The sequence below is a fragment of the Ammospiza caudacuta genome, chromosome Z (assembly GCF_027887145.1).
Source record: "Ammospiza caudacuta isolate bAmmCau1 chromosome Z, bAmmCau1.pri, whole genome shotgun sequence".
In the NCBI taxonomy this organism is placed as follows: domain Eukaryota; kingdom Metazoa; phylum Chordata; class Aves; order Passeriformes; family Passerellidae; genus Ammospiza; species Ammospiza caudacuta.
The window spans coordinates 17,572,618-17,597,998 of NC_080632.1; the positions used below are offsets into that span (position 1 = coordinate 17,572,618).

The window sequence follows — 25,381 nt, forward strand, 5'->3', positions numbered from 1 at the left end:
TGTTAATGCATAAGTCTTTTACTTCACATTGAAAGATATTTCTGTTCAGATAATCTCACAATAAATTTACTTGGATCTTTTTTCTTTTCAGGAATTTTTTCATTAAAAAAAACCCAGCGAGGGGAAGGGGAAGCCATGGAGCACTTCTCATCTCCCAAGCAAAAGCCAAGAAAAAAGAACATGCACTCCATTTTCTTAACCTTATGTGTAAATCAGTGACTCTCATAACCAGTTTGTTTCTCTGAGTTTTCCACATTTGGTAAGAACTGATCTTTCCAGAATGGACCTAAATGAAAAAAAGCTCACGGACAAGCAAGAAGGTAAGAAGAAAAATCACCCCAGGCATAAAACCCTATGTTTTTATTGTCTCTTAAATAGAACAGAGATAAACTTAACAGCAGCATCATCTTCCAAAACAGAAAATATTTTACCTTTTATAAGATGAGATTGTTTCCACACTAAAGTTGCATAACTTAGTGAAGCCCAAACTTCACAGGCTATGTGCAGTACACATAAGCCTGTTTACAGTGCAAATAAACCACAAATTATGCAATAAAGGGCACTATAATAATGGATGCATACCATCTAGCTGGATAGGGTTCACATATCTAACACACACCTAAGTGGATTCACCAGCAGAGTATACACCCACCCTTAATATTCATTTAAATCAGAAAGCCACCAGGTTAGACAAGACTAAGACTGCTAATCCTTGCTTTGGAGTTACGCACCTGAAAATTGGTCGAGATATTTTGCAAAAAATTCAGTAAAGTATTCCATGAAGCATTCCACAGGATCTTCTTTTAAAAAGGGGAAGAGGTAATAGGACTTGGTGCTGCGATCAATATTAAAAAACCCAACCCATAATCCAGCATTTTGCAAATCCACATTTTTCAATGCATTTTATTTCAAGGAAGTACTAAGTGGCATGCCCTTAGGGATGACAAAAAATATATCCAATGACATGCAGGCTAGGATAGAAGCTGAGGATCAGAGGTATCTGTCACAACCCCAATCCAGAGCATCACACATCAGGGTCAGGACAGTCAGCTTCCTCTGAGAAGTATTACACTGAGTTCAGTCACAATGTGAGGATACATCACACTGTGACTGAACCAGCAAAGTGGCTTCCAGTTTTATATACTAATGAGGAACAAACTTGAACCATCAATCTAGTAAAGTACTAAGTATTCCTGCAGAAGTCCCAAAAATGCACAGAGAGCACAAACCCCTAATTTTTTTCTTTTGAAACCTAAATATACACTAGAACTCCTATTCAATGATTTTTCATATGAAGGTATACATAAACATCTGAGTTACATTTTTTAAAGCTGAAAGTTATGGGTTACATTCTGAGTTTATCAAACAGGCTGGGGTGGTTTTTTTTTGCTTGGTTTGGGTTTTTTTTGGGAGGGGGAGGGGTTTTTTTGTTTGTTTGATTTTTGTTTTTGTTATTGACTTACCAACTCTGGACAAACAGGAACACTGTGGTCTATAAAGAGGAAGTAACCTCTGCAACGGCCCTTTGATTGAGACCTCATAAGAGACTTCCTTCAGCCAAGACCTTCCTCCAGAGGCAGAAAACACCTTGGACATCAACCTGACCCTTTGCTCACCATTGCTCCCTGGCCATCTGAGGAGCTACAAAATGCCTCACAGTAGGCTGGGCACTTCTGTTGCTTCACAGATAAATGCAGTGAGGTTGTGACCAGATGATCTTTAAGGTCCATTCCAACCCCTTAACATCCTATGATTCTGTGATCTTGGAAAATCTATCACAAAATCTTGGCCTGAAACCCCACGTCCAAGAAGGAAGAGGAGAAAATAAAGGAACAAATAAAGGAGTAAAGCAGTTTTTGCACTCAAATCATGCCCACTGACACTGAAAGGTGTTGCTGAAGTCAACAGACCGGACAGGTAACTAGAGCCAGAATTTACTGGAAACATTAACAATCATCATTTAAAGATACTTTTCTCTAATTAAACAGAGATTTTCCTTATTTTAGCAAAGAGGCTCTCATTTTGGCTTATGACAACTCCAGAGTTTCAGCTCTGCTTTAGCTGAAGATATCTAATGTACGAACAACTGAGTTTAGTCTCATTGCTCCATTTTCACCTTTTTTTTAAAATTTGAAAATTAATTAATCACTTAGCAAGGTGAAGGAGGATTAAAAATTCAAATATGGCCAGCATGGAGTAAGTTACCACAACTCCCTTGAAGGGAACATTTTGATTTGGGAGACCTGGCTTGATCTCCTCTAACCACCTCCTTTTTTTTTGCCTACATAGCCAATAGAATTTCCATGAACCATCCTGGACATACAAGTAATGTTGGCCCAATCCAAGGCATTACACACCAAACAATACTACTGGAATACAAACAGATTCCCTTTCTCACAACCACACAAAAGACAGCTTCAAAACCCTGGAGCACAAAATTAATTTGCTCAATTTTCCCCTAAAGTAGAAAATGAGAGAGGACTGAGGACAAGACATCTGCCAGAAACACACAGGGAGTTTTCAGCAGATAAGCATCTGTCCACATCTTTGATCCACTGTACTTGTGTGCCATGAGCCCCCATTTCTTACAAAGCAGTATTTAAGTTTCAAATAGTATAATCCCCTTTATTAAATCTTATGAATACACTACAGGTAAGACACTATTGCCAATACTGGTATTTTATTTTTGTTTCAACTGTCTTTCAGTGCTCTGCACTGCTTTTTAAGCACAAATGTTTTTAGAGGGGAATTTTATTTCATGTCTCAAACATGCTTCTAGTTAGAAGGGAGCCACTGCCCAAGTGATTAGATAGCAAACGCTGCTGTTTAATGAGGAAGACCGAGCTAGTTGAAACATACATTGCCTTCAGGCACCAACACCTGTGAAACATGTTCAAAAGTCTGCATTTCCTGACAATTTTACTTAATCTACTCTCTCAGAACTTCAGAGCTCAATTGCTCAAATGAGTATCCTCGGTCTTCTGTTATTAGATTAAAAAAAGAAATGAGAAAAGTAACTCTTAAGATTTGTTTCTATAAATTTTAGAAACTGAATTTAGTAAACAAGTGTGTGAGAAGTTGTAACATAAAAGAAAAAGAATTTGGAATACCAAACATTAGAGATGTAAAGACCAGAGCCCTAGAAATAGAGTAATTAATAGTTAACCAATAGTTATTTCAGCATTTCACTGTAAGGATTTTTAAAAGGGACAAGTAGCACCATAAAACTTGAAGTATTATTAAGGAAGTTACACCATCTTTCAGAAAATGAGGAAGCAGACAGTATTCAAACAACATGCAATATTGCATTTCTTCAACTAAGGTATATAACAATTCCTCAGTTAAAGCAATTCAACTGTACATATGAAGTGTTAAGTTGGTTAGGAAAATGTAATTTTCTATACCTAATCTAACTCTAAATATAAACACTACAAAGAACCATTTACTACATGAAATCCTTGTTTATTCTACTGACATTGGCTGAATGCGTTCTGCACCTGTCAAGCAAATCAGGAAGTCAAAACAGTTCAGTTTCTTTAAATTATTTTAACCCTACATACCTTTATAGTCTTAGTTTGAAGTCTCAATCCATTCAGGGTATTGATAGCTTTTTCAGCATCCTTGGGGTCAACGTAGTTCACAAAACCATAACCCAAGCTCTGTCCTGATTAAAAACATAAAAGTGTTTTACATCATTAGTACTGCAGTGCCACACAATGAATAGCTAATTACTTGTAACCTACAGACACACACTGAGCAAATATTGCTTATATTGAAGAACAACTCCCACTCCAAAACATCACAACCTCTAATTTTTCTACTAACACTGGTAGATTTCAAGTACCTTCCTCTGTTGTGATCAACATAAAAATTACTACATTCAAATTTAATGCAAGACTTAAAAACTGATATGCCTACTGAACCTACTAAGAGTAGGTTCAGAAGTCCATTATGATCTGTTTGACACTACAGAATGCGCAGAAGCATCAAGTTTAAAGTGATATCAGGAATCCACTACTTACTCTTAAACTTTTTTATAAAACAGAAGAAGTATAGTGGCAAAATTCTGGACTGCTTGAAAATGAAGTACATTTGAGAGTCACTCAATGTCAGAATTTGAGCCAAATAAGAAGCCAAAAAAATTTATAGATATTATTCATACACTACATAGAGCCTTTCAGTAACAAGAAGTTTAAGGGCTCATTTTGTTCCAACATTCAAAACAAAAGGTACAAGTATCTGATCAAGAACTAACTATCAGCCAAAGGTGCAGTATTATTTTGAGGGTTTTTTAGTGCTGGAAATTCAGATGACAGAGGGACATAAAGCATTTTTCATTAGTTCTCATCTCTAAACAACAGCCCCTTTTCTAATCATTAATTTTGCCTAAGCACTTACTAAACACTCGAGTTTAGCAGTAGTCCTCTTTTGACAACTTCAAAACCTACAGTACACTATCTCTAACCAGCATCCTACTTTAGAAGTACTTTCAGTGCATAAGAATGCAAATAGGTGGAAAATTTTAACATAGTGAAAAGATATACTTCACAAGAATACTATCCTTTATTAGCATAAATCTTTCCAGCTCCCATACACTGAGGTGGTTTTAATTTGTTGGTTGGAGATTTTTGGGTTTAAGACACCAAAACAAGATAAAATAAAATTGTCAACAAGCCATAGGGGGAAGCATCCAACATATCTAATTCACAAAATGCTAGTTAGAATGATTAGCTTGGGTACACAACATTACATAAAGCACAAATGACATATTCATTCATTGTCCAAAAGAGATATAATAGAATTCATGCTTTATCAAATTCTTGTATGGTATCTATACAGTATGCATTTAAAAGTATGTAATGCAAAAAAACCAGCAGGAAATTTTGCATTTAATAAATACCATAAGAGGGTTTACTAACTAGTCATTAGTTAGTAATGCCATCACTGGCATTTACAATTTTGCACCTATTATGCCTACCATGGCACCAAAGGTCAGAGGACACCACCACCCCACTCCCCAAAGCTACTTGCATTCTCTCGTATCTCCTCCTCAAAGCACCTCAGGCAAACATAAATTGTCTAGATGGATCTGTGAACAGGTTAATACACACATTAACAGAGAATCCAAACCCCAACAAGACAGAAGACTGAGCACCTGCTCTAGAGAACCTTGTTCTGAGCAGGAGGTTAGACTCCATCATCTTCATGCCTTTAGCCTCAGCAGTTGTCATGTTTCTGTAACAAACCATATGGAAACACCCAAAAGCATTTATCTATTCATTTACAGCTCTGCCTAGACACTGCTACATTTCTAATCCTAGAAGCCTTTTTACTCATTAGTTTGATTACAGTAGAGCAATTTCTGTACCTGTCACCTCCATCACTCCCACTGTGTCTGCACTGTCTGCAGAAACTCTTCCCAACAGCATCTTAGAAAAGAAGAATCTTTCTTTTTGTACATTCATTTTATGTGATGTGTTATCTACTAATACAGAAATGCTGATTTCAGGTATTTTGTTATTAATCTCCTGAGAAGCCCTCTTAAATGACAACTTTAAAAGATGTTAAAATCTCAAAGTGAAAGAAAGGTATTTTATACAGGATGTTCCCAATACAACACTAATTCCAGATCTAACAGAAAAAGATGGGAAAAAATTATTTCTCTTGTCCCTCTCTGTTGATGTGTTCTGCTTTACACATAAAAAACACCCAAACTGCTACAGATAAAGAGCTTACCTAGCTGTTACAAAGGATTCAATTCATGACCATTCTTTTGGAGAAACTCTGTTAATTGAATTTGATAAATACTAGGACACTAGCCTTGAAAGGCGCACCAAAAAAACCACAGTAATTTATTCAGAACAAGTCTGAAATACTTTATGGAGTTTTATTCTATGATTTTACAATTAAAGAAAAGCTTTCACCGTGACAATGGTAGAACACTGAAACAGACAACCTGAGGGGCTGTAAAGTCTCCGTTCCTGGAGATACTCAAGAGCCTAAATGGACATGGACCTCAGCAACTTGCTGAAGGAAAATCTGCTTGAGAAACACAAAATGACTCTATTATCTCCAGAAGTTCTTTTCACCCTCAGTGAATCTGTAAATGGGATTCTATTTACTTCAGTTTTGTTTTACTCAGGTTATCACCCAAAATTCCAAAGTGTTCTCTAAAATCCTCATTTATTTAGAAAGGTTAAAAATTGCAAAACTTAAACATTAAAATTTTGCCTGAAGATTAGTGGTTTAATTAAACATTTGCAATGATTGAGAGCCAAAAATCACCATCTTCAACAGCACACAAGAAAGATAAATGTTGACTTTGAACAAGCAATGCAAACAATTGTAAATCAAACCTGATTTCTGGAATCAGTGTTTGAAGAACCACATTTACATCTTCCTGCTTATATTAACTTCTTGTTAAGTGGTTTGTCAGTTCACAGACAGATGGCTGAGCTCCAGAAAATTCAGACAAGCATTAATACAATGCAGTGGAAGCAGCTATTCCAAACACCCCACTGGATATCTCATTCCCAGCTATGTCTGACAGGTGGTGGGAAAATAGTAAGTGGGTTACAAGGAAGAACTGCATTTCTAAGTGACAAGAACTTCACTTATTCAAGTACCACTATGGCAGCAACTACTAAAGAGAAGTCTCATCTTATTGTGGATTTCAGACAGAGACCACCACATCCACCATGCACAAATTTTACTCAAATAAAATTAGAGGCAACTGGCATGGGTAACTCAAACTAGTTCTCCTTCTGTGCAGTTTTTTCCTCATTCCTCAATGTCCAAACATTTGCTTTCAAGATAAAAGGAGGAGAGGCTAGATTTAAACCAAATCACTCACCACTTAGGATGTTTTAGAGGAACTTCAGTATTTAATGAATGTTATAAGTAGCTGTATTGCCTGAAGATAAGAACTGGACTGAACAATGACAAAACTGGACTCTTTCATCTGTACTTCTTCCACACCAAACTCCATTTGCCAAGACAGCAATGTCCGGCAGAACACACATTTGCTTAAAAAAAGATTATGTGTCTGAGTTTGTAAAAAGGTGACAGAACAAAGAAGGTAAATCTATAGCTACCCATAAGTTAAACAACCCCCACACTTGAATGTGTATCAAAAAGCTGCTTAGTCTCCTACTAAGACAGAGTCAACTCCACTAGGCTCTTGCCTTGGCTTTGTGTCCCAATTTATGATTCATGACACTGTCTGAAAAAACTCTAACACCTCTGTAAGTCAGCTGTCCTGGTGCTCTGTCTGACACTGTGTGTTTAGCTATTTTGAATAACCGGTTTTACTTTTTGAGGATCTTTGAAATTAAGGCCTACTCAGCCTTAACAGACAAGAGACTACCTGCGTCATTAGTTCTTTATCTCATAACTCAGATCTACAAGTATTATTAAATTTAGATTATCCTACATAAAGGAGTGCAAAGAGTTTCTTATTTAACTGTCAGTTGACCTTAATCTCCTGGACAGTCTGTGTGGGTACTTCACAAACCTGCTTAAAGATGTTTCTGTAAACTTCCTGCTAGATTTTATGCTTTTGACACTAAGCATATTAGACAACATAGTGCAGAAAAATCCTGACAGTTAGTTAAATGATTGGTAAAAGTCACCTGGGTTAGGAAAAGTAAAAATGATTAAATGACCGAAAAGGAATGAGGAAATAAATGGGGAAAAGCAGTGTGACTTGAATTTCCTTCACAAAAATCTAAAAAACCAAAAGCCGCATAGTGGAAATAGTGCATCTCACATGCCTCTACGACAACAAAGAAGTTAGAATAAAACCTATGATTTGAAAGTTCACGTTGGAGGCTCACAATTATTACTAATGTTTTATGTAGCAGACACTTGTAACAATGTCAAATTCAAGCACAAGCGGCAAAAAAATTTTCAGTTAGGCATTTCTTTGAACCTAGACATACTATATCCATTAGTGATTGACAAATGTTCAGTCCTTGTGGCCTACAAGAAAAAGTGCAGAAAGCACTATGCTATTCAGTTTAACAGGGGAAACTGTTCAATTTTTATTGCATGTTTTTGAGCTTCATAAATACGACTTGATCAACACGCATGATGTTGCAAATTAAACAGTAATTAATTAGATAATGCCAAGTTGCTTTTTGGCACTATAGGCAATAGATGGAATGGATTTTGAGAGGGGAAGGGCAAAAAATTATTTCAAACAATTTAATTCTAATCAGTCTAATCAGACTGCTCAAGAGATTGACTGGACATTCAAGTGTACATCAGAAAAGCAAAAATGAAGTAATTATTACCATTAAAAAACAAGTAATGAACACACTAATTTAGTATTTAGGAAAGGAAAGCAGACAGACTTCACAAGCACCTATCACCAAAAGACCAAAAAAGTTTCAAGTTGAAGTAACTAAATAGGAAATCATAGCTATGGTCACAGCGCTCCTGCATTTACTATTGTGCCTTGAAAGATAACTTTTTTAGCTTCAAAAATACACAGACTAATTCACAATACTTATCAGAGAAGAAACACAAATGAACTAGTTGTATTTTACCCAAGTTGTTCCATAAATATTTCCTATAAACTATAAATAATGCACGCAGCTGTAAAAGCCCAAAGAAAATCCTCTGCTTCAGAACAAATAGATGTTATCCAGAGAGAAAAGAGGTCATGTAAAGTAGATGTGATAGAGGTGACATTTATCCATTTTTAATGTTTTGCATTTAAAGGTAGCAGCAACATTCCTTAAAGTGGGATAGGACCCTCTCTGAAAGGTAAAGAATTAAATCTGGCCAGGGATGTCAAAGCAAACGAGAAAAGCATCTACATGGGAAGTTGGTGAAAGAAAAGGTTACGAAAATGCGGGTCCTCTGTAGAACAGGAAGATGACCTGGTTATCAGGGATATAGAAAAGTCTGAGGGATACTGAACAACTTTTCTTTCCTTAGTCTTCACCAGCAAGTGCTCCAGCCACATTGCCTAAGTCGTAGAAGGAAAGAAGGGACTGGGACAATGAAGAATCACCTACTGTACAAATGCATCAGGCTCAAAACCATCTAAGGAACCTGAAGGTGCACAAGTCTGTAAGACCTGGTCAGATACATCCATGGGTTTCCCAAGGGAACCGGCAAAGGAAATAGCTAAACCACTATCCATCATATTTAAGAAGCTGCGGCAGTCTGATGAAGTTCCCCCTAACTGGAAATGTGGAAACGTAACCTCCATTTTCAAAAAGGGAAATAAATACAGAAGGGGAACTACAAGCTTGTCAGTCTCATCTCTGGGCATGAAATCATGAAGCAAATCCTCCAATTATAGTAAGACACAAGGAAAACAGAGGTGACAACAGCCAGCATGGTTTCACTAAGGGCAAACTGCCAGACAAACTTGGTGACCTCCTACAACAGGGCTGAAGTGTTGGTGGGTGAGGGAAGAGTTACTGATGTCATCTACCCACAGTTACTCAAAGCATTTGATACCGTCCCACACAACATTCTCGTCTGTAAGCTGGAGAAACAAGGATTCCATGGTGGCTGAGGAATCAGCTGAACGTTCACATACCAAGAGCTGCGGCCAATGTCTCAATGCCCAAGCGAACACCAAGGACAAGCAGTAAGTAATATTCTAGGGGCCACTACTGGGACTGTCTCTGTTTCACTCTGTCACCAACATGGACCATGAGATCAAGGGTGCTCTCAGCAAGTTTGCTGACACCACTGAGCTGCATGGCACCATCGATATACCTGAGGGAAGGGGTGCCATCCAGAGGGATCTGGACAGCTTGAAAGGTGCGTGCATCTGTGATAACCTCATGAAGCTCAACAAGGCCAAGTGCAAGGTCCTGAACCTGGGTTTGGGGAAATCCCAAGGACAAACACAGGGTGTGCAGAGAATGGAGTAAGTACAGGCCTGCTGAAGAGGACATGGGGGCTCTGGAGGATGAGAGGCTGGACATGACTCAGCCATGGGCACTCACAGCCCAGAAAGCCACACATGTCCTGGGCTGTATCTAAAGCAGTGTGGCCAGCAGGGCAGGGAGAGGATTCTGCAGAACCTCTTCTGTGAGGATGAGCTAAAAAAACAGGGTTTGTTCTCCCTGGAGAAGAGAAGGCTCTGGAGAGATTTTACAGCACCTTCCAGTACCTAAAAGTAGCCTAAAAGAGAGCTGGAAAGTGACATTTTATAAGGGCATGTAGTGATAGGACAAGGGGTAATGGCTTTAAACTGGAAGAGAGAAGATTTAGATCAGGTGTAAGAAAGAAATGCTTTACTCTGAGAACAGTGAGACACTGTAACAGGTTGTCCAGAAAAACTGTGATGCCCCATCCTGAGAGAAGTGCAAGAACAGTCTGGATGGGGCTTTGAATAACTTACTCTACAGGAAAGTGTCCATGTCCAAGATCATCCCTGTTTGATGATCTTTCATGTTCTCTTCCAAGACAAACTATGTTATGTTTCTACGAGTTCAGTTATCTCAACTGTTAATTTTGCATGAAAGTGTTCATTAACTATATGATATACAATAAAAGACTTGAAAGGTAGATGAATACAACTTTTAGCCTAAGAGTAGTTAAATAAGCCCTTTCAAGAGAGGTGGAGTCCCTCACAAATACACAATGAACTTAAATGCTGCCTTTTCAGTAGTCCTGCAACATTTCATAGCTCCTGAGAAGAATGGATATTGCTTTCTGCCTAACACCAGCTGACTGGTACAGTAGTTTTATTTCATGACTGCTTAAAACATCCTGGTATTCCACTAGGTCTTCTCTGAAGTTTTTTTGGGCACAAATTTCAATAGGTTTGACCCTAGACATTTCTGGACTATATAAAGCCTGGTTCTGATGCTTCCTGCTGTCTAGCTGTCTACTAGACCTGTGTTCTCATAACTACCCTCTCTAAATAGCTGCTGCTGAAAGGTAATTGTCCTGCATGCATATCTGAGAAGCTCTGTCTTCCCCGACAGAATCTAGAACCAGTGCTGTAGAACTTCTTTGCCTGAGCATGCAGCTGGTACCCTTTTTCCCCCCAAGACTGCTCCACTAGTATACAGTGATATTATTACCAGATAACTAGCAGGTGCTCAAAGGGGAGCTATTTCAGCACTAGGAGATGCACTAGAAGCTTCTACTGCTGCATTTCTTCCCACAGTCAACCATTTGCATCATTTCAACACACACTTTCTACTTGCGCGAACCAGAACAGCCCTTTGACAATGCAGCACAATTCTTCTGAAAGTCTGGGACACCCACCACATGAGGGAGTCCTTGGCTGCTGTTTCCCATCACAGCTATGGAATGCCCGGTGAAAGGGCTGAGCAAGCTAGCTTTTGGAAGCAATTGTTGATTACATTACCAGAGTATCCAGATAATCCTGCATCTTAAGTGGAATTCTTAAATGTTACTGAAATGTCTGAAGGTCAAACAAAACAAATAATTAACAGTATCAGGTAATAATTTTTTTCCACAAAAACTAGAGTCATGACAAATCCTACAATCAGTCAAGCTCTCAAAACCTCTTCAGAAGGTACTGATCAAATAAGACAAAATGAGTTCTATGAAATATACTGTTTCATTTTGTGGAGCAAGAAGAGCTCTCATTGTCAGGTAAAAGTAATGTAAGAAAAGCAGTCCCTAATTGAATTCACTAATTGATATGTCTATTGGAATTCCATCCCAATAGGCATATCAAACAAAAAAGAAAAAAACAAAAAAATCCCAAAATGTTTACAGCCTCATTAATAGTACATTTTAAAATTAATACACAACACCTTTTATACCATTATTAAGTATAAAACAAATTTCAAGGTCTAATACAAAAATTAATCACAGACTAATCATACTCTGGAAAATTAGAAGTCTGAATAGGAAATAACACATTCATACATTTCCACAGGATAACCAAAAATTATTGATAAGCATACATTAAAAAATTTGGATTTTTCTACAATAGTCACCATACCATCATTTCAGACATATAAGGCTATTTCAACTTCTGCAAAAAAGATCTTATTGCAAAAGACTAAGTTATAGGAATATGACCAGTAAGAACTTCAATATCACAGAAGAAATCACAGGTAAAAAAACCTGTCTTGAAAGAAACTCCAAATGGGACATACTATTTGCATCAATATCACAGTGAAGAACAAAACTCTGAGGTTAATAAAGGAACTAAAATTCACTGTCTACAATGAATTTCTACCGAAACAGAACTCATAGGAACTCCAGAAGAGAGAGGATCTTATTTCTTTTTGTAACTTAACTTCAGCTACACACACCACCTTCAGTGTTTAACTCCTCCAAAAACTGTCTTCCAGACTGTGACTGAAAGAGAATAGTCCATTTTCTAGTGAACAGTAGTGTATTTTCTGCTTCCAGCCTTTAAGTCGTCACTTTACAAGCAGTGTTTTCAATAAACTACACTGTATTTAAAGTCGCAAACTTCTGTCTCAGTGTATGAAGTTAATTGGCAAAGATCCACTAAACCAGTGCAAGAAAAACCCAGTTTCATATTTTTGTAATCAGGACTGAGTCAAGTTCACAGAAACTTGGCATTAGGTTTTATTCTGCCTCTCATCACTCCGAAGGTTGTATGCACTGGTGGAAGAACGTTGTTAAAAGAAACATCTCTGACAACATATGAAGACTATATATGAATCTGTTATTAGAATTCATCTCGCAGACTCAGATAATTTTTGCAAGTCTCCTAAAATTTCAGAGTGAAGATATGTTCCATGACCAATACAAAAAAGTGGCACTACAGAAAATCCACAGGATTATGTAAAGATCAACCTAAAAGCTGCAAGTAGTAGCTATGTAGTCCTGAAAGCAAGTGTGGCCATAGAAAAGATAATACTACTAGACTCCAGCCCAACTTCAGAAGCATGAAAAGCTTAACAGAGTTTTAGAGAGTAAAAACAGAGTACAAAACATTCAACCCTTTTGTCTGTGTGGATTTGCAATTTAAGACATCAGAATGCTCTACAATGTGGCAGAGGGATCCTGCAGAGTGACAACCCCACAGAGGACTTGTGAGCCAAGACAAGGCATCATTCAGTTGGCACCAGCTCTTTAACAAAAAAGTTTCCTCATCTTCCTAAGCCACTACTGCCATCTGTGATTAATGCCATGGAGACTACCACAGTAGTATCTTGACACAGAATAAGGCCAGGACACACACTCAGATACACAACTCAATTAAGTGCAGCACTGTATCTGAAACTCCCTACATGGCTGTGGTCCAACATGAAGGGCTAAATGCCTAAGTAGAGGATACCATCAACCTTTCTATTTACTCAATGTAAGTTACTGTTCAAGTTTCAAACTATATTTTACTTTGCATTAAGGCTTGAACTGAATTTTAAAAGCAGCTTAGCAAAATAAGGGAACCTGCATAAGTCATTGGGCAATCCCTAATTTAATTTCAGTTTGCTTATAGTTCCAGCAGATGGATTCTATTTACTGAACACACAAGTCATACATCACTGAGCAGGTGAGGCTGGGAAGCTTGTAAGAAAACACCTGTAAACTATGATCACTACTAGATTTTAGTATTTGATACTTCAATGCCTTTCTCCCAAACCATTTCTCAGCTATTGATCTAAATCTGGAATAATGACGGTTGAAGAAAGAATGAAAAGGATCAAACATTGATCAACATATTTGACACACAGCAAGTAGTTTGCATCTAATCTAAGCCAAATTCAGCTCCTTGTTAATTTGGTACCATCCTTCTGCATTATAACTTATGGTTCTTCACATGTGAGGAACATTATCATCTGGTGCTTCATCAACTTAAGCCTGTTGTTACTGGATACAAAAGTGATGGGGCAGCTCTGGTTCTTCCCTGCAGCACAAGGAGAAAGTTCATGCTGGGTGGGTACCATGGATGCTAAGCATTACATGAGCCCAATAAAAGATGTTCAGCAAGCCAGAAAAGACATCAGCTGAAAGTTATTAACAGAGATCTACCATGTCCAAATAGAAAATCTCAACGTCAGAAAGCGTGGTTGAAAGCAGAACTGCATGGAAAGGTGCATGCTGTTGCACAGGCAAAAGAAATCCTTATGGACACTACAGAAGGAGGGACACTGAGAATCATGCCCATTATTGCCTTGGGTTCAAATATAACAAAAAAATACGACAGCCAAAACCTAGTTCAAATAATGCAGACTGAAGACACCCAGACATTCTTATAAACTAGCCTGTCATATTACGAGGAGAAGATCCTCACCACTCCAAGGTGAAAGAATACCATGGAATTTGCCAAACCAAATACTTTTCTGAAAGCTAGCTATACCCTTTAATTTATACCACTATTAACAGTAACATGTTCCAGGCAATTCAGTTTTGTCTTTTGCAGTCAATTTACTCCTTGTCAGGAATACAGCCAGCAGTGCTAAATATTCTGTCTTATTGTGTCCACATAGTCATCTTAAATAAGCAAGCGGATGTAAAGCACTTTGTTCTACTCCTGGGGTTTCAAAACCTGTGGTAATGTGCTCACCCAAGAAAAAATATGGCATGACACTTTGTTGTGGTTTAAACCCAGCTGGCAGTTAAGAACACACAGCCACAACTAACAACACTCCCCCTCACATCCTGGTCAAAAAGGGGAGAAGAATTTATAAAAAGCTCACCAGTGAAGACCAGTTTAGTAATTTAAACAAAGTAACATGCAACACCACTAATAAAAGGAAATAAAGGAGAGAAACCCTGAGGAAAATAAGTGATAGACAAAATACTGCTCATCATCATCACTGGCTTATACTAAATCCTATCCTTGAACTGTGAGCACCCGTTTCAAGTGACTTGCCCAGTTTATAATTTGGGCATGAGGTTCCATGGACTGGAATATACATTCTTGGCCAGTTCAGGTCCCTAAAATGCCAATGGCTCCCACACCTGCTCACTGGCACAGCACAAAATAGTGAACAGTCTCTAATTCAGGGTAAACACTGCTCAGCAACAGCCAAACCATCAGTGTGTTATCAACATTATTTTCATACTGATTCCAAAGCACAGCTCTCTACCTACTGCTAAGAATAAAGGAACTCTCTCTCAGCCAAAATCAGGACACACCTGAACTTGCACCCTTTTTTCCCAAACATCACAAAAATACATACTACCTTGGAACTCCTGTTTTGGTTTTTTGTCCAGGTTTTTACCTAATACTTAATCTCAGAATTTTGAAAGATATCCTGAAATGTGCCATGATCCTAAGTTTGAAAAATATTTCCCCCCTCTAGGGAGCTTTTTTCATAGGTTAACTACTGATGTTACTTTATCACATGTGTGGGTTTTGGATTTTTTCTGATTTTTAGTGCTGAAAGAAAATGTGTAGAAAAATGATAACTTGTCCTTAAAACAATTTTTTTCCCTAGTGGAGGTCTTAACTGTCAACTCAAAAAATATGTGCTTGAAAGTATGTCCAAGGGGAGCACATTTTTTTCAATTTTAACAGCTGTAATTAACAAACAAGAACAACTGCTAATCTGCAGTACTAAGTAGCTGGAAAAAGCCATTTGCTTTTGCAGTTGCTAAATGGACATAGGAAAAAAAATACACTGAGAAAAGCTGAAGTTTTTGTTATTTGAAACTGAACTATGTCTCCACAGCAATTAATTCCTACATGAACAGAGAGAATTTCTTCCATAAGTAAGTGTGGCTTTTTTAGTTTAGAAGGTGATGGGGAAGAGTGGGGAGCCTAAATAATCAATGCATCTTACTACAGATGCAAGACTTCATAACCATTGTGCAGCTGCAAGTGTATTTCAAAAAGGGCTTTGGTTTAATATGCACAAAGCTACCACAAAGACTACGAAAAAAACCTCCTCTACAATAGATCCAGAAACTCAGAAGACGGGAAAGAATTCACATTACAAACCCTCTTCTGTTTTAGTAAATGCTGCTAGATTCCTGAAATAAGCAAAGGTAAAAAATAAAGTAATTGCAGCAACTGGTAAATAGCACAAAAATTTTGAAGATAATATGGCTGTGTCCTTGATAACAGTGGGAATCCTAAAATGAAATACAATATCTCAGCCCTCCCAGTTATTTTCTCTTTACTGTGGATTAAAGTATTAGGTCACTAAAACCACAGGCTTGTATAGTTTTCTTCTGCGGCATTCTACAGCTTTCTATTTCCACTTTGACTTGACATATTGCAGGAAGAAAAATTCCACAGAGAACAGTATAATAAGCCCTCTTCTGCAGTTGTACACAGAAAACCACAATGGCAGTCCGGCAAATTTTCACAGCAAGAGCTGCCAGTTGAAGTACCATGATAAAAGAAAATCAAATGCAGATATACATATATTTTATAGAAAATAAACACATGCAGCTAGAAAGTTTCTTGCATGAATTTTGAAGTGTTGCTTCTGTAACACGATATACTAGCTGCTTCAACACATAATGGACCAACCATGAACCTACTGGACCCATTTACAGCTTGAAGTCTTATTAATTCCCACTCACAGCTTGTGGAGGCTGAGAGGAAGTACCTACTTTCTGCAGGGATATCCAGGTCCCTATAATCCACATGACATCCTTGGAGTGAAAGAGCTTCAGGGTGTGCAGGTCACTTACATCACTACCCAAATTGAGGCAGACATCACGGAAACATACCTTCATTATTATAAATACTCTGCTCTAATCTCACAGCACAGTCACCCTAAAAAGCAGTTATGCCATAAGAACTTCAAGTTACAAAAGGTCTCTCTCACACACCAGCTTCCACTAGAATCAACATTTATTCGAACAGCTGGCCCAGGATCACTAAGATGTAACAGCAACATATACTACATACAGGTATGAAAGAGTAAATAGTGCAAGATACACCAAACCAGCAGCCTGGGACTCCCAGTGTGGAAGCAAAGAACCTTACCCTAGCACACTAGATAGCCCACACCACTACAGCACCAATGCCAGTTTGCAAATCTCAATGCTTTCACAAGCTTCTTGTAAATGATGGCAACCACTGACAAAAGTGAATGGTAATCTGTTTGCAGTAAGGTGCAAGATAATGTATATTGCAATTATCTCCATCAAAAAGCTCAGTGTTTGCTGAAAACAGTGACTTAGTGATCAGAAAGGTCCCTAATTGTATTTAGTCATATAAAAATAATTAAATTTTTAAAATATCAAGTTCTTGCTTATGCTAGATATTGAGATCAACACATTAATTCAAGTTAATATATGATGAATAATCATTTTAAAAACAGCTTGTTTCCACAAAGTTGGTGCTATGAGTGAACCCCTGGCAGGTTTAGTCAAACAGGTCTTTTCTACCTCTTTTACTTGTAAAACAAAGCCTGGGAACTTCTGAAAGGTCAAAACAGTATTGTGTCTGTGTAACATGAAAGTCACATGAAAGTACAATGACATTAAGTGCTATCTTGAGTAACACAAGCTGAAACAATTTCCTTCATCCTCACCTGTTTACACGACTCATTTCCAGGAGACATGTGCAGTGCAATAAATTATGCTGTTTACTATGGAAAGGTACAGTAAATGCTGCTAAATACTTTTCGGTAATATTAAATAGCCATCGGAAGTATAAAACACCACAGAATTGCCTGGGTTGAAAGAAACCCTGAAGACCATACCGTTACATCCCCTCAGCAGATTTAAGATGTTAGCTGTGCTCTGGATCCAGACATAAAGCTGGTTTGAATCTTAACTCTTCCAGGATTATCCCTTCAGGATGGTACTTCAAGCACCCAGGCTGGCTAAGTAAGCCAATACTCTGCTGCTGCACTTTTCTCCAACAAGCACACAAAGTTCAAACTCATTTTATTAACTTTGTGCTATAACTCACCAAGTCCCTAGGGCATATCAGAAACTACATTTTAACATCAGCAGAGCTCAAAACATAAACTTGAAAATTTAAAAGATGATTTTATAATCAACGCTCCCTTGCCCCAGAAGATCTATGCTTCAAGATCTTGAGCAAGATGGTCCAGAGAGCACTTGGTCATGACAGATAAATACATATAAATTAATATAAATAGAAATTTTCCTCCAATCCCATTTGGCTTCTATTCTTAATTTCACATTTTAGTCACGTTTTGCACAACACATTCTACTGGCAAGATGCAGTTTTTCCAGGCAGCACCTTTTGTTCACAACCCTGCCTTGATCAGAAATTGTCAGGCTGACAAGAACTCACTCATCTCAGCACATCACCCAGCAGCAGTTAGCAAGCACCTGTGCATATCACAGACTCAGAACGCTACAAAAGAGCAGGCAGCTTCAACTAGTTCTTCCTTTAGCTACCAAATTACTCTACTTCTCAGCCAAGTGCACAAAACCCTGCAAAAACATCTGATGCATTGGAGTGATATAGGACTGCAAACACCAAACACACTGCGAGTAAAGGCCAACAAGGAAAAAGACATGAGGAGTTTAACAAAGATAGCAAGCCTCTCTCGAAACATGGTGACATTGGTGTGCTCTGATCATTCATGTGGTCCTCTCTGTCTCAGGCATTCATACTATATAAGTACCTGAAATTCCAGCTACTCATTGCCCTACCAGGCTTAATGTTTTTTTTTTCTTGCCATGGGAATGCTTAAAACTTTCTACACTGTAAATACTTTGAACACTAAGCCCTTCCACAGATATGCCACACCATATCTTCCTGCTTCCTCAGGGACATAAAAAACCACCTACTTTGTAGGCAAGACCCACCTACTTTGCTTCCTACTTTATCTTCAAGGCAGTAGTAAGCCTCAAATTCAGAGCTTCAGATTAAAGCATAATCACATTTTTTTCCCCCCTCTTCCCATAAGGTTAGTTTAGATGCCCTAAAATTTGACTTCCATTAAGGGAAGTGAAAGATTTAGAGCTGGAGAGAAAACTAAGACTGCTCAGAGCAACAGTGACAAAAGACTTGAAAGAAACTGGCAGCCCAGGTTCAATTGAGATCACTTTCAAAGTCAGGACTTTTAGATATGCAGTAGCACTGACAAGGCATAAGGTTTCCCACAGCTCTGCCCTTGCCAGACACTAACATTTACAATGTTATGATAAAAGGAGTGAACACTACAGAGCTTAACAAGTTTCACATGTTCTAGATTCAAGCAGCCAGTTAACACACTTTGCATTGCTTCCACTGCAGACACAAATACGTTTCCCTTGATCACCAAAAGACTGCTGTACAAGTCACAGCAAGTGTAAGAGCCATCACTAAGAAATTGATGTTTCAGCCATGCTCTGCTGAAACAGGACACTTGCCCCTCAGAAAAGAAAGTCCTTTTCCAAGTCATGGCCTCAGCTGTTTTGGCTCTCTATAATTCAGCATTCTGACAAGCTTTTCCTCTGACCCTGCACTAGAAGAGGCTGAGTGCTCCATGACCAAGGATCTGGCAGAGCAGAGCCCTTCCCAATGTCGCACTGATTCTATGCATACACATGGCCCACACTGAATTGTGACCAGTGTCACCACTGTGAACACAAGCTCTGTCTGACAGCATCATGTCCAGCTCTATATATTTCTTTATTTCCATGACCAACTCAGAATCCTTTGCAATTATTACCATGGTACTTCAATGAAGACTGAAAACACACATGAGAACTAAAACTCTCTGTACAAACTTTAATTGCAAAATATCAACACAGCTGCTTCAAGAATTTTATGGAAGTATTCAACTTCCAGGCAGTTTTTCTAGAACTACAGTTCTAGACATCTCAGTCATGTGCTGCTTTTTACTTCTTCACTTTGTACAACACAGAAATGAGAGAATACTTCAAAGTATATGAGAAACTACTATCTTCAAGAGGACAAGATGAAATCTACAAAATTAAGGAAGATATCCTGTTAGCTTTAATCTTATGGAAACAGGTATAAGAGACAGAAACATGATCCTCCCTCTACATGGATAGATGGATACTCTACATGAGTATCCATCACAGTCCTGTAGACTACACTACAGTACTCTGGATTGTATTCTGGACTGCAAAAGCCTAGACTGCCTATGAAATTTTTAAAGGGGTCACATAGATATGACTTGAAAATTGTACTCCCTGAGCCTGTAATATTGACCATAAAGAAACACCACCACAATGCGACAGATAGTTGACAGCCACACAACAAACAGGAGCCCAGATTTTTTTTAAAAAGGTATGTAAGAGGAACAGACTTTCTACCAACATGTAAGCTCCACAGCGGCAGCTGGATCATGTGTGGAAAAAATGCCATGTAACAGCGATCAGCAGTATGTCCTAAAGTGGACTTACTGTTTATCTTCAAGCAGAGATGACAGAAGGCAGAAGCAATTGATGAAGTCTTCAAGTGCAGAGCACCTGTCTCCTTGTACTAAAGATAAAAGTATTAGCAGAGTTTCACAGCTCATACACAAGTCTATGAATGTGAAATACATCCCCAGGATAGGTCTCTAAGCATATCCTGCCTCAGTTTCTAGACAGAACAAGCATTTGCTAAACTGCAAATAAATCCATATATAAGCATTACTGGTATTCAAACACAGTTAAAGAGACAAGAAATCCAGCCCTATTCATGAGCAGGTTCTCTTTTAAAGAAAAAAGCTTGTGAATTTTATGAGCATATGATTATTTTAATAAGAGAGCAGTATGGGAGCTTGGAAGCCAAAAAAACAAATACTTTCCCAAATTTAAGACATCTGAGTTAGCTGCTTTTTGAAATTAAGGAGTCTATGTTCCATGAGTTTCACTTTAGCTAATAATGCCACAAGCACAATGAAAACTGGGAGATTATTCCCCTATGTGAAAATAGGGCATTAATCTTCCACATGTACAATTGAAATTGTACTGAAGACAGTGGGAGTTAAAAGAATGCAGGTTTTTTTGTTGTTGTTGTGTTGTTTTCAAGGGGACTACAGTAACGTTTTTACCTATATTCAAGTTTCAGAAAAGTAGGTCCAGAAAATGTTTACCATACTATGATATCTCTTACTTTTTAAGTGCTACTTTTTAAGCTATTACTGTTTCTTGTATTTTTTTCAAAAGCTGCTAAATCCATCTATCTTTTGCAAGCAGAAAGCTTTAAAGTGCTTGACCAGGGGCACCTCCAGCAATTAAATTTCATCCCATTTTATCCTCTTCCCTAACACTTTGAATATTTTAGCTTATTTTTTGTAACCATACATGCTTAACATTTGATTACATAAAAGGTCATCATTATATGGTAAATGTTACCTCTGCTGCCTTTAAATATGAAGAAGCACTTAAACCAAACTAAACAGCTATCTGAAGTGGCTGACTGGAATCCAGTTACGTTGCTCTGTTGAGACCAGGGTCTCCCACCTATTGTACAAGCACAATTAACTTACACGGTAGTTTTGCAATTTATATTGACACACATCTGCTATAGTCAAAAGCACATAAGAGTTAACACGGACTCTAAAATATCTAAGGCACAATGACTCATTCCTGACAGATTCTCTGGTTAGCAAGTGAAGAAAGAAGAAATAGTGACGTTCATGACCCACTTATCAGATGCTGTTGTCAGTGGGATTCTCACATGAAGAGAGACACTTGTTCAGCACCCTTTAGAATCTTCAATACTACCAACGTTTAATTTATTTACCTTCAGTAAAGCAACAGAACAGCAATCAGCTATTTAAATTCTTACTGATAATACTTACAATGGTTTTCTGCCAATACAGAAAGCAGACTTCACTCCAGCTACTAATGTCACCCCAACAGACAGTTCTGCCCATGAAGTGCATGCTTGGAGATGACTACCAGGAACCTTCACACATCAGCTTTCTCCCTTATTCACAAGAAAATCCCTAGCTAAAAATCAATAAAATAATCTGGACTTGGATTTCAAACTGCTCACATGAAATTAGTAAATGAACTGCAGGGTGCCTCCTTCCCTCAAACAGACTTTCCAGAGGAAAAAAATGAAGAAGGCCTTCAAGTTCAACTCCTCTCAATCCTAAAGTGTACAGACAGCTTCAAGGAAATTGGGCACTTTCACCTCTAGTGGGAGGTGTGCCTGACCACAGCAGGGAGGCTGGAATGAGGTGCTTATGAAGGTACCAGCCAACTGAAACCATTCTGCTATTCTATGATAATGCAAGTGCACTTTAGTGTTGCAGATGTGACCACAGAGTGAGAACTAAACAATAGTACTCACAACAGGGTGGGAGATAACTTGGTTTAAATTCACTGGCTGCTAATGAGTATTTGGGTCAAGATGACAGTGGCTCTCTGTATTTTAACACTTGGCACTGGTAACCCAGTGATCCTGGCAGGAGTAACTCTGACTCTCAGGACAGGACTGTGGTTTCTAACAGGGCACAGCTGCAGAGATCACACTTCACACACGGCCTCACTGGATGCCCTTTGGGGCACACAAGCTGATCTCCGTCCCAGTGGTCTGTGGGCTATGCTCACTTCCTCCCTTGTTGCTGGTCTTGCCCACCAGTGACAGTGGCCATGAAATGAAATGCATTCTTTGACACTGAGCTTGCAGGATGGTACCCCTCCAAGCCAAGGATAGGACTGGATTGGCTCACATGGGCTCCCACCAAGCTCCACTATGCAAACTAGCAGGCAGAGAATGGTGGAGACACAAGCCATTACAGAGCTCAGTGATACCATAACTGTAAAAGTGTATTTCAACTTCTATGCTACCTGAATCTTATTTAAAGATACTCACCAAGTAACTAGCACTCCTGACACTTCATTTAAGAAGGACAAAACAAATTATTACATTTTAACAGAGGAATTAAACCAATAAAAATCTGAAATTCATGCCATATGAATTTCACAGAACCTGGTAACAATCCCTGTTCTGAATTTAGAAGGAAAAGAAAAATTTGCCTTTCAAAACCCTCTGAAGAAAACCTGAAAATGAGTAAGAACAGGAGTGAAATTCGAGAGCTTTCTCCTAAGCATCTGCAAACACAGGGTTATCTTGCTCCAGGCTACTTAAATCAGAAGTATTGCTCCCAATGCAGTCGCAAGGTCAGACACTGTACTTCTCAATATCACTTATAATCCTAAAACCTTTTGGAACAAGACTGATGCAGCATTTTTGCTGGCAGTTGAAACTGTATCTCAAAGCTGAGGATCCGCTCTCTGATAAAGTAGAAAAACTATCTATCTATCTATCTATCTCCAATAATTTCAACTCTGGAGTTCTCTGCTACTGAGAATGTAATTTAAATTCAGGATCCTTCTCAGGCATCACTTCATGCTATATAGAAAACATCACACCTTGAAACAAGAGGTCTACAATTATGTCTAGCTCCATTCCCAGGTATGAAGTCTCTTGGAACTACGTAGCAGCAACTGTGCGCTTCTGGCATACAGAACATCAGACCCATCATGAAAGGAAGTGGACAATTTGAGCATTGATCACAAGATCTTGAGGGTTATTTCTGTGAAGTAGCAGCCTTTGAGGTTATTCCTAAGCAGCTTCTATAAGGAGGTTAAACATGCTAAACATGTGGGGTATACAAGACAGACAAACTGTCTGAATAGCCATCCCACTAACTAACTGATCCCACTTACTGATGAACGATCAGTTACATCTTTCCACTCTAGAACAAGATGTCGGGAAACACCTAAGGAAGTGACCTTTTGTTTCAAAGCACTGAAGTCATTACCTACAAAGAAAACAGGCTTGTTTTCTCCATCAACCAGATTTCACCTGATAACAGCAAGCTGTGGCATCAGCCCCATCTAGTTTCTTTGGCATCCCAAGAATATTCAGTAATCTTCACACTGAGGAGCAAAGATTGCTTGAAGGTTTGGTCAGGCAGATTGACTAAAAGCAGTGATTTCAGCATCCCAGACTATCATGCTGAAGGAGGGTGCTTCAAAGATTCACCCATTCCACTGCCTGATGTCTTAAGAACAAGTCATCTGCTGTGGGAAGATCTGCTGGTTATTCAGAGCCATGAGGGAAATAAAGCACACTCAGCCAACAAAGTCAGCCAGAGACTGCTCAATAAGCAGAAAGCCAAAGAGCATAAATTGATTCAAGTGTGTATCCTAAAGAAACTGTTCAAGTGCTGCAATTCAAAAGCAGCTTAACCTGTGAAGTAAGATAATCTGCCCTTTTTCCAAGGTACAAACTTCATTACCTGCATCCCTGAAAAGAAGCTGCTTTGCATCAACAAGCACTGAAGTCTAACTTCAATGAGGTTGAATTAAAATTCAAGGGAACTTAGTATAAATATTTGCTTTTCCCCATGTGAATCTTCTTTCCTAATACTCTGAAGCCCAAGTATAAATATCCTGTTAGCATTTATAGCACTCAAACTAACCTAAATTAAATGCAAATTATTATGCTTAATTTTGGGGTATATAATTTAAAAAAATATTAATTTAAGTTCCTTCTGACCAGCACTGGCTCATTCTGCCTTTATTCCATTACTTAAGAGAATTGCAGAATGCCATCTGAGAGTTTGAGAAGATACAGAAAACTCCAAAATCAACATACCTGTTATTTTGTCCCTGACAAGCTTGCAGGATTCTATCTCCCCAATGCTGCCAAAAAGACTCTTCAGTTCCTCTTGTGTCATGTTTTGTGGAAGGTAGTTGACTATTAAATTGGTCTTGCTGTCTTCTGCGTTCCCAGAATCAACTGGTGATGAGCAATTGTTTATGGTGGCTGAACTATGGGCTGTGTTATTACAAGTTGGTCCATTAGACAGTTGTGTTTCCATGGCAGCCATTACCTGCTGAAAAGAACAAAGAAGAAGAGCCATCAAAATTTAAATTTCAGTATCTAGTAGAAGAGTCCAAACAAGAACCTAAAAGACCTGTCACTATGCAGAAATGGTATTGCCAAGGCCATATACTGCCTCTACATGCAAGAAAAAAAACCAAACACCAGTATAGAAGGGCATTAAACTGTTAGTCAAGACAACACTTTAAAACCTTGTAACAAATAAACTATCTTCTACAAGTTCACTAAATGAAATCAGCATTCAAAGCTTAGTTTCCATTCTCTGCCATTCCTCCAATTTAGGGGAATCACAGCCTTTCTATTATAGAAGTTACCAAACAAAATGGGCCTGTTGCAAGAGTAATCACTTCTGTTAACTTACAGCTGGTTACTGAAATAACATGAAAGCAGTTTTTAATGAAGTAGCATTTGAATGAGTTCAATAAGAGGTGGGCATTAACTGTATCCAAAGATCACTTCTCATATGAAATAGAAGAGATCAAGATTAGTATTTTAAAGAGCTATTAAGGATATATGAGTGTGCAGGGATGGAAAATATACTCTTCTTTGACAACATCCATGTCAAACTTCTCACCACAGGTTGGAATCAGGCTTCTAGAGACTTTTCTTTCATAAAATTGACAATTTCTTGTTATTATTTCTTTCCTCATCTGAACTCTGAGAACAGTTAAATCTGAATCTTGTTCTTAATGAACTTTCTGA

At 38.3% G+C, this 25,381-nt stretch overlaps 1 protein-coding gene across 3 annotated transcripts in view; it reads right to left on the reverse strand.

The window, feature by feature from the left end:
• ELAVL2 (ELAV like RNA binding protein 2) overlaps nt 1-25,381 on the reverse strand; it is an 85,232-nt gene that overhangs the window by 22,955 nt on the left and 36,896 nt on the right. For all 3 annotated transcript variants that reach the window (XM_058823430.1, XM_058823429.1, XM_058823428.1), the window contains exons 3-4: nt 24,431-24,671; nt 3,561-3,664 (exon numbers count right to left, since the gene is read on the reverse strand). In XM_058823430.1, coding sequence (XP_058679413.1) covers nt 3,561-3,664; nt 24,431-24,671 — 345 coding nt within the window. The remainder of the gene's footprint in view (nt 1-3,560; nt 3,665-24,430; nt 24,672-25,381) is intronic.